Below are 12,943 nucleotides of genomic sequence, written 5' to 3'. Positions count from 1 at the left end.
CCTGGGGAGACTGGTCGTTCTAAGCCCTACGGATTTGGGCCTACCAGCACTGTGCACAGGGATTTCTGCTTTCACCCGGGGGTGTAAGTCCCAGCACAGGAGAAGGTGGCTCTGAATATGTGAATTTTTACCCCCAGGCACCACATCAGCCCCTGCTGACAACTTGGAGCCTTAAAAAGAAAGAGCCTTGTAAAAAAAAAGCCAAAGCCAAGCCTTAACCACTGCAAAACCTCCTCTCTCCTTCCATGCCTCACCCCTGTTTACTCGTTTTAAAGACTGTGGTATTTTGAGGTCAGCAGCGATGGGTGTTGTTTCTCTAGAGATGGGTTATAGAAATGATGTCTCCATAAATCAGCCCTTCGGTATTGTTGCACCGGGGATGTGTTTACTCGGACTCATTTATTATAGCGAGGCTTGGTGCATCGCCACGTGACCCACTTATCAGGCCGAGGGGGGCTGTGAGGCTCTTCTGCCACAAGGCTCTTTCTCAGGGGCCCTCCCCTGACGACTCAGCCTCTAAGGAGACCAGGTGGAACTTACCACTTAGGATATGCTCATATTTCTGTAGTAGATTTGGTGAGCTGCCGCCTGTGAGTCATTTGCCTTTTCTGTTTCAATTTTCTTGTTGGCAAGATGAGGTAGTAATTTTTTCTGTCCTTTAATTACATCTGAATCAGATGGCAACAAGAAGTAGTTGTTGGAGTCACTGATGGATCAAAATAAATGGTTATCTAGAAATGGTCTAAGTTCTGGCCAAGTGGTTAAGAACAGTGATGTTACGGAGTTATCAGCTGACCCCAGGCTGTTAGGAGGAAAGTTCTGCACAGGTCTTTGAGCCCCACAGATCCTCGGCTATCTGGTGCTATGCTCGTGGCTCAGTTGTAAACCCTTTCGAGGCATGTCATCTCATTGAAATGATTATTCCCTTTTATTTGACTACTGCTTTGCATCATGAGCCAACAACTAATATCCCAGTTTTCTTGGAATATGTTGTGAATTGGGTTTTGGATTTTATTCAGTTCTGTGCTTTTAAAAGTGAAAGCACGGAATCCTAGAGCTGGCAAGGCCCAGTAGATGCCATCTGTATAGAGAGTGAGCAGTCTTGGGTCACTCAGTAGAGGTCTTCGGGTCTAGTTCTTTATACTGCCTCTGCTGCCAGGGGCATTCTGGGATGTCCTGTAAATGGCAAGGCCTTTGCTAGTCCTTCATGCCAGAGACTTAGGAAGCTTTAAGTGTGCTCCTGAGATACTAAATGAAAAAGCACTTTGAAAAAATGTAAAGATCGTGACATCCAAGAGGGCAGGGACCAGCTCAGCTGTCTGCCTCCTAAGGTTCCCCCCAGGGTCCAGCACGGGGCTCGTTTGTTCTGAATTGAATTGGTGTTTTGAGTGCTCAGCCACTCGGTCACAGCACAATGATTGATTTAGGAGACAAGCGAAACAACTCTAGCTTTGAAAGTAAGACAGAATGTTATATATTTGATAGGTAATACAACTTGATATTTAAGGGAGCTTTTTTGGTTTGGTTTCGGTGTATGAGAAGGTTTTCTTGCTTAGCAAAAAGATATGTATTGAAAGCCCCTTTTAAAATCCAGTTTCGAGCGTTAATGTTTACTTCCCGAAAGCACAGGGGTCCTTAACTGTGGTCTATGTAGAACACTGTGCAAGTCAACTTGATGGGAAGAATATGTTCCATTACTTGTATGAGAGCTTAAAGTGCCAATCATTTCCTGATTTGTTAGAATGAGACTTGAAAGGAGCATGAGGGAGAGGGAGAGAGCTTCCGTATTTTCATGACATGTTTGACAGTTTTGAGCTTACATGTGATAGCAGGTACACATTTGAAAAGTTCTGTGAAGGGGCACCTGGGTGGCTCAGATGGTTAAGCATCTGCCTTCTGCTCAGGTCATGATCTCCAGGTCCTGGGATCGAGCCCCACGTCGGGTCTGCTTCTCCCTCTCCTTCTGCCTCTCCCCTGCTTGTGCTTTCTCTGTCTCTCTCCCTCTCAAATGAATAAATAAAATCTTTAAAAAAAAAAACTGAATAAAATACTCTTTTATAGGGAAAATACTGCAGAAACCGGTTGAAGTAAAGAGACACCGTAGATGGTGTGCAAGGCAAGGTTTGATTTTTCTTGTTATAAAATGACTTTAGCTCTGTCTTCTCTTTAGCACTGGTTGCTTTGTCTTTACACTCATGACTACGATGAGAGTATTTTGAGGTATTCTTAGCTGGATATTTCAAAATGTCACACAAAACAAAGTGGTTTTCTTAGTAATCTAGATTAACTGCCCTTTCAGGTAAGTGAATCTTCCACTCCTTTAGTTGAAGAGATTTTTTTTTTGCTAAGGAATGTCACTTTATTTGAAGACTGAACTGTCAAATTTCTCTGCTCCCCCCCTCCCCAGGACATGAGAAACCTGAGGTTCGCGCTGAAACAGGAAGGCCACAGCAGAAGGGATATGTTTGAGATCCTCACAAGATACGCCTTTCCCTTGGCCCACAGTCTGGTAAATTCCAGGGTTCTTCCTAGCACCTGGAGGTTCTCGGGTGTCTCCCCTTTCATTTACTCTCTAGTCTGTGCTTCCCGGCGTGCTGTGTGTGCCAGGGTGTTTATTAAAGGTAATTGAAGCGTTGCCAGGAGGAGCAGGCCTCTCCTCTGCTAGTGTATGTGGGATGGCCCGCCCCAGGTGACTGAAGTGTCACCCAGGGTGGTCTGTGCTCTCCCTCCGCCAGTGCGCCCCCGGCCTTGGCTCGTCCTCCTTAAAGGCATGAGGCAGGGAGGCGGTCTGTGGGCACCTTCCTTTTGCCACCAGGCCTTGCTTACATCCTCACTCCCCTCTCCTTCTCCTCTGCTCGGCTCTAAACAGACTTGGAGGCAAGCACCTGCTAAGGGGAAAGCAAGGAAATAATTCTTAAAAAAATATGCATATATATATATGCCTTTACTTTGAGTCTAGGATGAGTATGCCGCTGTGTGGACTGAAGGAGATCATTTGTAATGTAGCCCTTCTCCCTGAGGCTGTCTTTTAGGTTTTTTGGCAATAAGGGCCTGGGATTTTTTTTTTTTTTTTTTCTGGTGAGACAAGGTTTCTCTCTTCCCAAATTTCATCAGGAGTTGTTCCGGGCAAAGGAAATTCACAGGTGATGGAAGGGACAATTATACAAAGACTGGAGGTCTAGAGAGATTCATAAAGTACTCCTCGTGAGTCATGTGTTGATTACAGATTCAAATGTAATGCTTTTAAAACAAATGTAATGATATAGAGTTGAACACATTTTCAGCCTTTCTCAGTTTTTGATTAAATGTGTGATGTAAAACCTATTTCAGTACTAAACAATTTCGTTAATGATTAGGGCAAAAAGAGTTTTATAAGAACACATCTTTGGAATATTTATGAAAGTGAGAATGTAAGTCTAATCCACGAAAATTCAGTTAGGGAACATGTTCTATCTTGGGCTTTGCGTATCTGGCCCCAAATTATCAGAAATTTGAAGAACGGCTCACACAGTAGGTTTGAAGGAGCAGAGGGCCCAGTCCATCTCCTGTAAGATCCCCTTTCTCTGCCATCTTTTGTCTCTTTTAGGGTTTACTCCCCTAAAAAGTCAAGTATTAGACCAGCTTTCTCCAAACTACTGACCCGGGGCGCCTGGGTGGCTCAGTCATTCAGCATCTGCCTTCGGCTCAGGTCGTGATCCCAGGGTTCTGGGATTGAGCCCCGCATCGGGCTCCCTGCTCCACGGGGGGCCTGCTTCTCCCTCTCCCTCTCCCCCTCCCCCTGCTTGTGTTCCCTCTCTCGCTGTGTCTCTCTCTGTCAAATAAATAAATAAAACCTTAAAAAAATAAAATAAAATAAACTACTGGCCCAGCTCTCGCCTCCATCCACACTTCTGGAAAGGACAAGCTAGTCTGTTCTCGTCTCCAGTTTATTCATTCCTCCAACCCATTTCAGTGTCCGGCTTTACTGTAGGTACCTTCCTGGAACTGAGGCCCTTTTACTGGCCAAATCTAATGGCTCACTTCAGTCTTCATTCTGTTTCCTCTTCCCCCAGCATTCAGCGGTTTGGAGCACCCCATTCTAGCAAGTCCTGGTTTGTGTGTTATTCTGCCACCTTGACTGTCCTTCCCAGTCTCCACTGCCTCTGTCTTTTCCTTCGTGGACCATCTCTGTGGTGGTCCCCCTTCAGCTGCCTTCTCATGTTACTCACTTTGCCTTGATGGTTTCGTTTCATCCCATCACATAAGCTGTCATTGCCTTATGGGTGATTTCGAAATCTAGCCCCAACACTGGCCTCCAGTGAATGTAACCAGCCTAACTCTCAAACATCTTCCTCTGGAAGTCCTTGAGCATCACAAGCTTGTTGTCTCCCCCAACCTCTTCACAGCTCACCAGACCTGCTCTTTAGCCTACATGCACCTCAATGAGGAGGATCCCCAGTTGCTCAGGTTTGAGAACTTGAAGTCAAGTGTCTTATTCTCTCCGTGCCTTGCCTCCCATAGCTACATCTGTTCCAAATCCTATAGGTTCTACTTATTAGTGACTCTCACATATTTCTTCCCATTTCTACTTGGGCTTCCTATTTTAACTCATGCTTCCCAACTGGCTTCTCTTCTTTCAGTTTCTCTCCTTCCAATTTATTCTACAGAGTGCTGCCAGTGGTTTTTTAATTGAACTACAATCATGTCACTATGTCCCACTCTCCACAAAAACAAAAACAAACTCAGTGACTTCCCATGGCTTATACCCTACATTCCAAGCACACAGGACTTCCTTGTGCTCCTCCAATACACATAGAACTTTCTCAGAGCAGAGTCTTTGGTTTTTCTATCCCCTTTACTTGCAGGCCCCTTGTGTCTTTAAAGCCCATCCTCCACCACCTTGCTCAGCCATAAGTCCTTCTATATACCATTTGTGTATACCCCCCCGCCCCCCCCGCCCCCTGTAGGGGTTGTCTTGCCTCTCACTTGTTAGACTTTGCAGGTCCCTCTATTAGAGCACTTACCTCAGCCTGCCTTACGTAATAATTATGTAGGAATTGCCTGCCTCCTGCTATATTATGGGCTTATGAATGCGGGGAGCCGCCATTATTTCTCTCTCTCACTTCACCATAATGACTTCTGCTTGGGAGTTGTATAATGATGGCTTTTTTTATTGAACTCAGGTTTAGTAGAAAGTGAAGGAAAAATCCATCTTATGGAAACATATGGGACAAATTTCTGGATGTTGTGGATCTAGCATCAGAGCCTGGGATTCCGGGTTGCTGTCATTGGAGTAGTCCACAGAGGGGTTGATTTCTCGTCTGTGGTACTTGGCCTTAATTTTTGTACTGGCACTAGAAATCCCTACTTCTTCTTTGGGAAGTGACAAACTTGAGAAAAAATGTCAGCCGGATTACTTATACAAAGTTTTGGAAAATTACATTCTCTAAGTTTTAACCACTCGAAGTCATCTTTAAAAAAAAAAAAAAAAGTTAAACCAATCACTGAAACAATACAAGATGCAGATAAGAACAGATCAGCTATTGCCATGGCTTTTGGAACATCTGTTCTTGCTATTCAAGTCAACATGTACAACTGTCTTGTAAATAAGTTTATTTCGGCGTACTGTGTGGGGTGGTGTCGGGGAGCAGGGAGGGCAGATGAGGAGGAGTATGGGCTGAAGGAATGATACCTAGCCCCATTCGGGGATGTGACAGAAGTGATAGGACGCATGTGTCTGGCTCCGATATGGAACAGTTACTTTCATGCTGTAAGAGAAATGCAGAGGAAGTCTACTGGGGATTCACAGGAAGAAGAGAACACGTCCAACCTACATGGGAAAGCCTGCATGAAATTTGATAGTCATTTGGGTTGAGCCTTGAAGGATGGTTATCATTTCCGTTGGAGGAAGTGGAGTTTCAGGCAGAGGCAAGACCCTGACCCTCGACACAGCAGAGGGAAAGCTGGAAGCAGTGTGAAGTGTTTATGAGGGTAGCCAGGCGCTGTTTGGTCAGAGCGTGGGCAAGAGGAGCTCTGGGCTCACGTGATGGACGGCATTGCCAGGGAAGGAGCTAATACCTGGGGAAGTGGTGGAGACCTACGGAAGGTTTTGAAATAAGTGAAAGAACTGAATACAAGGTCATGAAGACTAGACAGGAGCAGAGAGCTCACGGAGCCTGGGAGGGGGCGTCAGAGGCCAGGTGAGAGGTCCACAGTGCCTGACCGAGGACCCGGCGGTGCAGGTGGCCAGGGCGGGGTGGAGGACGACAAGCTTGGGCAGCAGTTTGGTGAGAGAGGACAGCGAGGAAGGCTGAATCATCCTTCCCTCTGGGGTTTGCGGCTTGAGTGATGAGGAGGGTGGGGTGCCGTTGACAGAGCAGGGAGGTCAGAAAAGGATTTTGTTTGAGGAGACAGGTAGAAGACAGGGCAAGGAGGGAGGAGTGGGGAGTTCTGTTTTGTTCATATGGCCGTTAGCATTATTGTGGCTTTTTGACAGAATCGACGGCAGCGATTTCAGGTCTGCTCCTCAGAAAAGGGTCTAGAGATGTAGATTTGAAATCGTGGTTCTTAATCTGTTTGCAGCTATGGATTCCTTTGATAATATGATACAAATTATAGTTTCTCATCCCCTGAAGAATGCACTTATGTACAAAACTTTACATAAAATGTTAGGGTTTCAGCCCCTCTGAAGCCCATCGATCCCAGGTTAGTTAAGTTAGTTACTTAAGTAACCCTGATGTATAATAGAGAAGTCCAAACAAAACCTGTGTTTCACTTGAAGCTGAGAAAGGTGAATGAATGTATTTGTGGGAGGGGAGAGGAAGCAAGAGAGAGAAGGGATCTTTCTGAAGCAGGATCCTGGGGAAGGCAGAGGGGGATGGGGCGAAAGCCAGTTTGTAGGGCAGTTTTGGAAAGGCGAAGGAACAATTATTCCTCTGAGACAGGAGGGATAGAAAAGTTTTCAAACTGCCACAGTAGGGAATGCGAGAGTGTGCCAGGAAGGGATTTCCTGGAAGCCTAATCTAAGCCTGATTGCATTGAACAATACAAAGGGCCCTACTTGAAAAATATCACTTTGTTAATATTATTGAAACTGTTAAACCAGCTGCAGATTATCTCAGTGTTTTGTTTTTTTTTTATTGTAAGCATTTGAGGTCAGAGGTAAGCATGCTGTTGTATCCACGAAATGGTGTCTGAAGGCCAGGAGAGCTGGGTTCCAAATCCAGCCATAGGGGGAACGGTGTACAAGTGGGCTTTTTGCTCTCAGACCACCCCTTTGGCTCTCTCTGGCCTCCTTCCCCATTAGCATTTTCACCACTCAGCATGTTCAAGTTGGGACTTAAACTTTGAATTGAACTTGAGCAGTTTAGCCACACAGAGTCGACCCCAGCCTATTAATTTGATTGTTCCCATATTATGTCGGCTCAGTCAGACTTGGACATTGTTCCCATAACGTTTTCTACTTCAGCCAAAGTATTTATTTTCTTGCTTTATTTTTGTTTTGCCTCACAAACACTAGAACTTGTACCAATTTCGCAAACTACCTTGTAACTCAACGCTACTTCTAGGTAAATGATACATTTTTATAAGAAACGTGATAATGCTGGGGCGCCTGGGTGACTCATCAGTGGGTTAAGCATCTGACTCTTGGTTTTGGCTCACGTCCTGATGTCAAGGTCCTGGGATCAAGCCCCGCATTGGGCTCTGCACTCAGCAAGGAGTCTACTTGAGATTCTCTTTCCCTTTCCCTCTGCCCCCACTCCCACCTCAAAAAAAAAATAAATCTTGAAAAAAAGAAATGTGACAATGCTTCTGACGTAATTATTTAAAGGCAAGAATAAAAATTGTGTAAATCTGAATAGAGCCTGATAGTGCTATTGAAGTGAGTAATTAATTGTTGGGGTGGTTCGTTCAATGCCAGAGTTCTTCTTTCATTGATTTCCTTTATTGTTTGCTCATTTTTCACCCAAGTGGGATAACCAGAGAGAATATAAATTTTAGATGAGTGTTTAACTGTTAATCCCAATGTATTATTGAGTCATGAAATCCATTTACTAGGTTGCAGCCAGCATTTTTAAATGGACTAGAAGAGAAAATAGTAAGAGCATAATACGTAATACGTACCATGGGTACATATGGTTTTGTTAAACATTTGCTTCAGGGGGTGTGTGTGTGTGTGTGTGTGTGTGTGTGTGTGTGTATGTGTATGTGTACAGGGAGGTGGTCATGGTGCAAAGTGTATGGTTTTCTGTTAATCATGATCTAGAAAGCTTGAAAAACAATCTTTTATTTTTTTTATTTATTTATTTTTAAGATTTTATTTATTTATTTATTTATTTGAGAGAGAGAGAGAGAAACAGCATGAGAGGGAAGAGGGTCAGAGGGAGAAGCAGGCTCCCCACTGAGCCGGGAGCCCGATGCAGGACTCGATCCCAGGACTCTGGGACCATGACCTGAGCCGAAGGCAGTCGCTTAACCAACTGAGCCACCCAGGTGCCCGAAAAACAGTCTTTTAGATAAAGGTAGAATATATAGAATAAAATGGGTTTCGAGTTAATTTAGGCATAAGTAAAGTCACTTACATCTGTCTTTACAGCTATAGGCATGCATGGACTTTCCTGAATTTTGTTTAAGAGAAGGGCTTGAGTTTTGACAAAAGTCATGGAGTGGAGCCTCACATAGGGAGGTGGAGAGCTGGAAGGAGTGGAGCCCGGGACGCGGTTGCCAGGCTCGTGGCAGCCACGGGTGAGGGAGAGTCAGAGAGAGGACTTGTTTACGCAGCCTTGCTGGTGTGTGCTCAGTCGCTTACCTGCTTGGCAACTTTGGAAGCCACATAATATTTACGTGCTCCAGCGTTCTCATCTGTAATGGGGATAATAACCCTCTCTGCCCCAGAGAGTTTTTGTGAGGATTAAGCGTAAACTGTTTACAAGTGCCTGGCAAGCAGTAAGTGCCCTTTGAATGTCAGCTGTGCAGTCGTGCGCCATTTTCCCAGCAGGTGCAAAGAAGCAGGTTTCCCAGGATGATTGCCCTAACACACTTTCCCCCAGAATATTAATAAAGTGATTGTGATAATATGTGAGACACTTTAAATCCCTTAAAAGAAAGGTGTTATGTGGATAAGGTTACTATCCTTATTAACAAACCATTGGTTGTACTTGGATAAAGGATTAGTTGAAAGTCTTAAATTTTTTTTTTAAGACTATTTTCTTTTTTTTTTTTTTTTAAAGATTTTATTTATTTATTTATTGGAGAGCGAGCGAGAGAGAAACAGCATGAGAGAGGAGAGGGTCAGAGGGAGAAGCAGGCTCCCCGCTGAGCCGGGAACCCGATGTGGGACTCGATCCCAGGACCCTGGGATCATGACCTGAGCCGAAGGCAGTCGCTTAACCAACTGAGCCACCCAGGCGCCCCGAAAGTCTTAAATTTCAGTGTGTTAAATCCAGAAAGCATCTTAACTAGAAATGTGAAATAGGGGCAGCAGTGATCGTCTTCGGAAAAGGTTTCCCACTGTTTTTTCTGTCCATCTTTTGACCCCATGCAGGCCTCCCGCTTCCAATGTAGCGCGGCTCATTCGGGCGTGTGTACCTCTGTGCTCTGTGCTTTCCTGCGCCGTTCTGGATTAAGCTCTTGGGCATCACAGTGTTTTCTGCTTCTTGGTACTCTGAACTCATTAACACTCGTGTAGTTGCAAAGGTTTTTGGTGTTTTGTTTGCTTTGGTAAACTTGACCTTCATGTGGGTGGTAGGACTAGGCACAGGAGAGAAGACTCTGCCTATGCTTTTGAGAGAGAGAAACAGCTGGGTTTCAGGGCCTTTTCTGGGGAGGCCAGCAGCCTTCCACGGACTGATGGCGTGGTACTTCCTGCCATGGGCAGCACGGGGGGAGCAAGGTGTTAGAAATGGCCGCACCTTTCAGGAGAGGGTCCGGCTGCATTTGTAGGTGTTTGTGACTTCTGCCTTTGCTTCTCAGTCTTTGCCACTTGTCCATACGGCTTAAACACTGTGTCATTTCTACCTTGTATCCACTCTGGCTCAAGTCCAGTTGTACTTGCTTGTAAAAATGATTGCACAAAAATTACCAAAGCGGATGATGGGGGTGCACATCTTTTTCAATCGCTCAAATGAGAGTTGTAAATGATCCTGTGAATAGGCAATTAACAACAAGGGCACTTTTCCCTGGGCCTTCATTTTTCAGTCCAGAATTGGGGACATTTTTATAAATTGCTTTGAGATTTTAAAAATCTCAGACTAAAATTTAGTGGACTCCTACTTCCTAGGCTGACCACAGGATAGATAAAAGCAAACAGCTCATTTTCAGAAGGCAGTTGAAATGAGAAGCAGTACTGTGTGTACACACACACACACACACACACACACACACGTCTGCTTTTCAGCCTAGATGTGGCACACACACACACACACACACACACACACACGTCTGCTTTTCAGCCTAGATGTGGCTTTGGGCCTGAAGCAGGTCTCAGTTCTCCATTTTCTCCTTGGCTAGGACTCTTTTTTTCTTGGACAAGCAGTAAATGTGGCCAACTGAGGGTCTCATCACACTTCCTGCCACCTCCAGGACTTGGCCCTTGGTCTCTTTCAGTCTCTCTCTTCTCCCTGCTCCCCATCTCCTGGAACCGTGCTCCCAGCAGGACTGGCCCCGCATGGCCATCCGTGTTCAGAAGCCCAGTGTTCACTGCCTGCCTGCTTGGCGGCCGCTCCCCTCAGAGCTCATCCCACTTATCGCCCTCCCACACCAGGGGAGCTATGCTTTTGAATGTGACTCAAGACCCTGCAAGTGCTCAAGCCACCTCTCCTTTCACAGGTTTTTTAAACTACTGAGTAGCCATGAGAGGATGTTTGTAAAACACATGTGAAGTATGCGGAAGTCTGATACCTGCAGCGTCCCTCTGGCTCCCGGGATGTCGTGTCTTTGACTTCATCCACCACGGCGCTCTTCAGCCGGGCCTGCTCTGCTGAGTTCTTACTTGCTGGCTCAAGGTGCCTGGTTTCCCAGGATGTTTTGTGATTCTTGCTTCTGAACTCCTCTTCCTCGGACCTTTATGGGAATACTCAGAGGCCAGGATCGAAGGCAGTTTGACGTTTCCTTCTGCCAGGCATCTTAGGGCACTCCTGGCGTGGGTCAATTACAAATTAGATTCCCTGCTTGATGTTTTCCGGACCATCCAAGTTTTATGAGCTTGGGCTACACGTTGCTTCAGAGCTGCCTTGTGGCTACGAATTCCTGGTGGGGGACAGCAGTGGAGACTTTTTTCTCCCTCGATCAACACCAATAACCTGGACAGGTAACTTCCTTCGAGTCTCAGGGGGTTACTTCCTGTTTGTCCTTACCCTGAGGTTGTAGCACTTGGGAGGCCAACCTCTATTGAAGGCGGTTTCCAGTCTGATGCCCGTCTTGGCATCTTGGGTGAGCCTGGGCCTTTATGTCCTCTATCTCCTAAACTCCCAACAGGCCATGAGAATCCATTCTGTGAGCGCCCGGAGGTAAAAGCAGCACTTTCCTCTTGCTCTCTACATTCCTGTTTGTGGTTAGTGTTTAGCTTCTGAGTATTTGTTCCTCCCTAGCTAGCTCAGTAGAGCATTTTAAAAAAGGTTTCTGTTTTATCCAGCATTTCTAGATGTTTTCCGCAGAAGGCTCAGTTAGAGCATCTATATACCAGATGCCTCTCCCTGTAGAAAAGTCCACTTTCCCCCCCTCCTTCGTGCTCTGTACCGTCCCCTCAACAGTATCTCTCCCTCTCCTGTCTTCCGGCATTGCCCATCTGACCTGACTTCCAGATTCAACGCTTCATGTTTCCCTTTAGCTGCTCCATAACTTCAGCTGACCCCTGAACGTTCCTTTAAAATAATCTCTCCTCTTTCCCTTGAACCTGCTCCTGTGTGTTCCCAGTTTCTCGTGGTATCTTCTCTTCCTCCAAAATGAAGGCCACCATTGGAAGATTTCCCTTTTCCTGAATGTTTACTGAATCCAGGGTTTTCTTCTCTTCTTTTCTCAAGTGGTGGAATCGTACTTGGACTGGTTTTCCTGCTTCCTTTCTGTCTCCTACCCAGTCTACCCCTGCACATCCTCTCCCTGGGACTCGGCTCTCACTCCCCCCGCCCTCCAAACGTCAGCAGTTCCTCCCTCTCTGTCAGCACAGATACAGACTTCAGTCTCCCCCACTGTGTGGCCTCACCTCTCAACTGTCCCCACTTTTTTCGACCCCCTCCTGCACTTTGGCCATGTTTGCAGATGGCCTCGTATTCGCTGAGTTTGGCTACCAATTGTGCCTTTTTGTCATCATTGTTATTATCATGGCCAAGGTCATCTTATCCTTCCAGGCTCATCTCTCTAGAAATAACCTAGGCATTCTCTGGAGTCCCAGGTGCTCTGTGCTCTCCTCTTTACATAATTGGTAGTTGTGCCCTTCTTGTCACCGTCCTTTGGAGAATTTCTGACCCCTTAAAAACAGTGCCTGTGTCTTACTCATCTTTTTCTCTACTTAATACCTTGTTCATGGTAGGCCCTCGGTAAATGTTTGTTGAATTAATATACTAAGGTCAGTAGAGTGAATGAATTAAGAACCGGCAGCAACCAAGTCACCAGTAAGAATATTCTGTTTAGAAAGGGCATTTATTCAACAAGCACTACTTTAAAAGTTTGACAATAGCTAATATATGTCCATAATTGAAAATTCGGGAAGTATAGAAGGTACTGTTAAGGACTCAATGTTTGTGTCCTCCCAGAATCCTATGCTGAAGCCCGAACCCCCCAGTGTGATGGTATTTGGAGGTGGGGCTTTTGAGAGGTGATTCGGTTTAGATGAGGTTATGAGGGTGGAGCCCCAGGATGGGATTACTGACCCTATAGGTAAAGGAAGGGACCAGAGCTTGTGCTTTCCACCACGTGAAGTACAGCAAGAAGGCTGCCCTCTGTAAACCAGGAAGTGGGTCTCACCAGA

General features: G+C 45.7%; 1 protein-coding gene across 3 annotated transcripts in view; it reads left to right on the top strand.

Annotated features, from left to right (window-relative positions):
• The window catches only part of MTM1 (myotubularin 1), a 95,918-nt gene that overhangs the window by 41,437 nt on the left and 41,538 nt on the right, over window positions 1-12,943 (top strand). For all 3 annotated transcript variants that reach the window (XM_021683399.2, XM_044911513.1, XM_021683406.1), the window contains one exon: window positions 2,408-2,509. In XM_021683399.2, the coding sequence (XP_021539074.1) occupies window positions 2,408-2,509 (102 nt within the window). The remainder of the gene's footprint in view (window positions 1-2,407; window positions 2,510-12,943) is intronic.

The sequence above is a fragment of the Neomonachus schauinslandi genome, chromosome X, assembly GCF_002201575.2.
Source record: "Neomonachus schauinslandi chromosome X, ASM220157v2, whole genome shotgun sequence".
Taxonomy (NCBI): Eukaryota; Metazoa; Chordata; class Mammalia; order Carnivora; family Phocidae; genus Neomonachus; species Neomonachus schauinslandi.
This window is presented reverse-complemented; position numbering and strand designations above follow the sequence as displayed.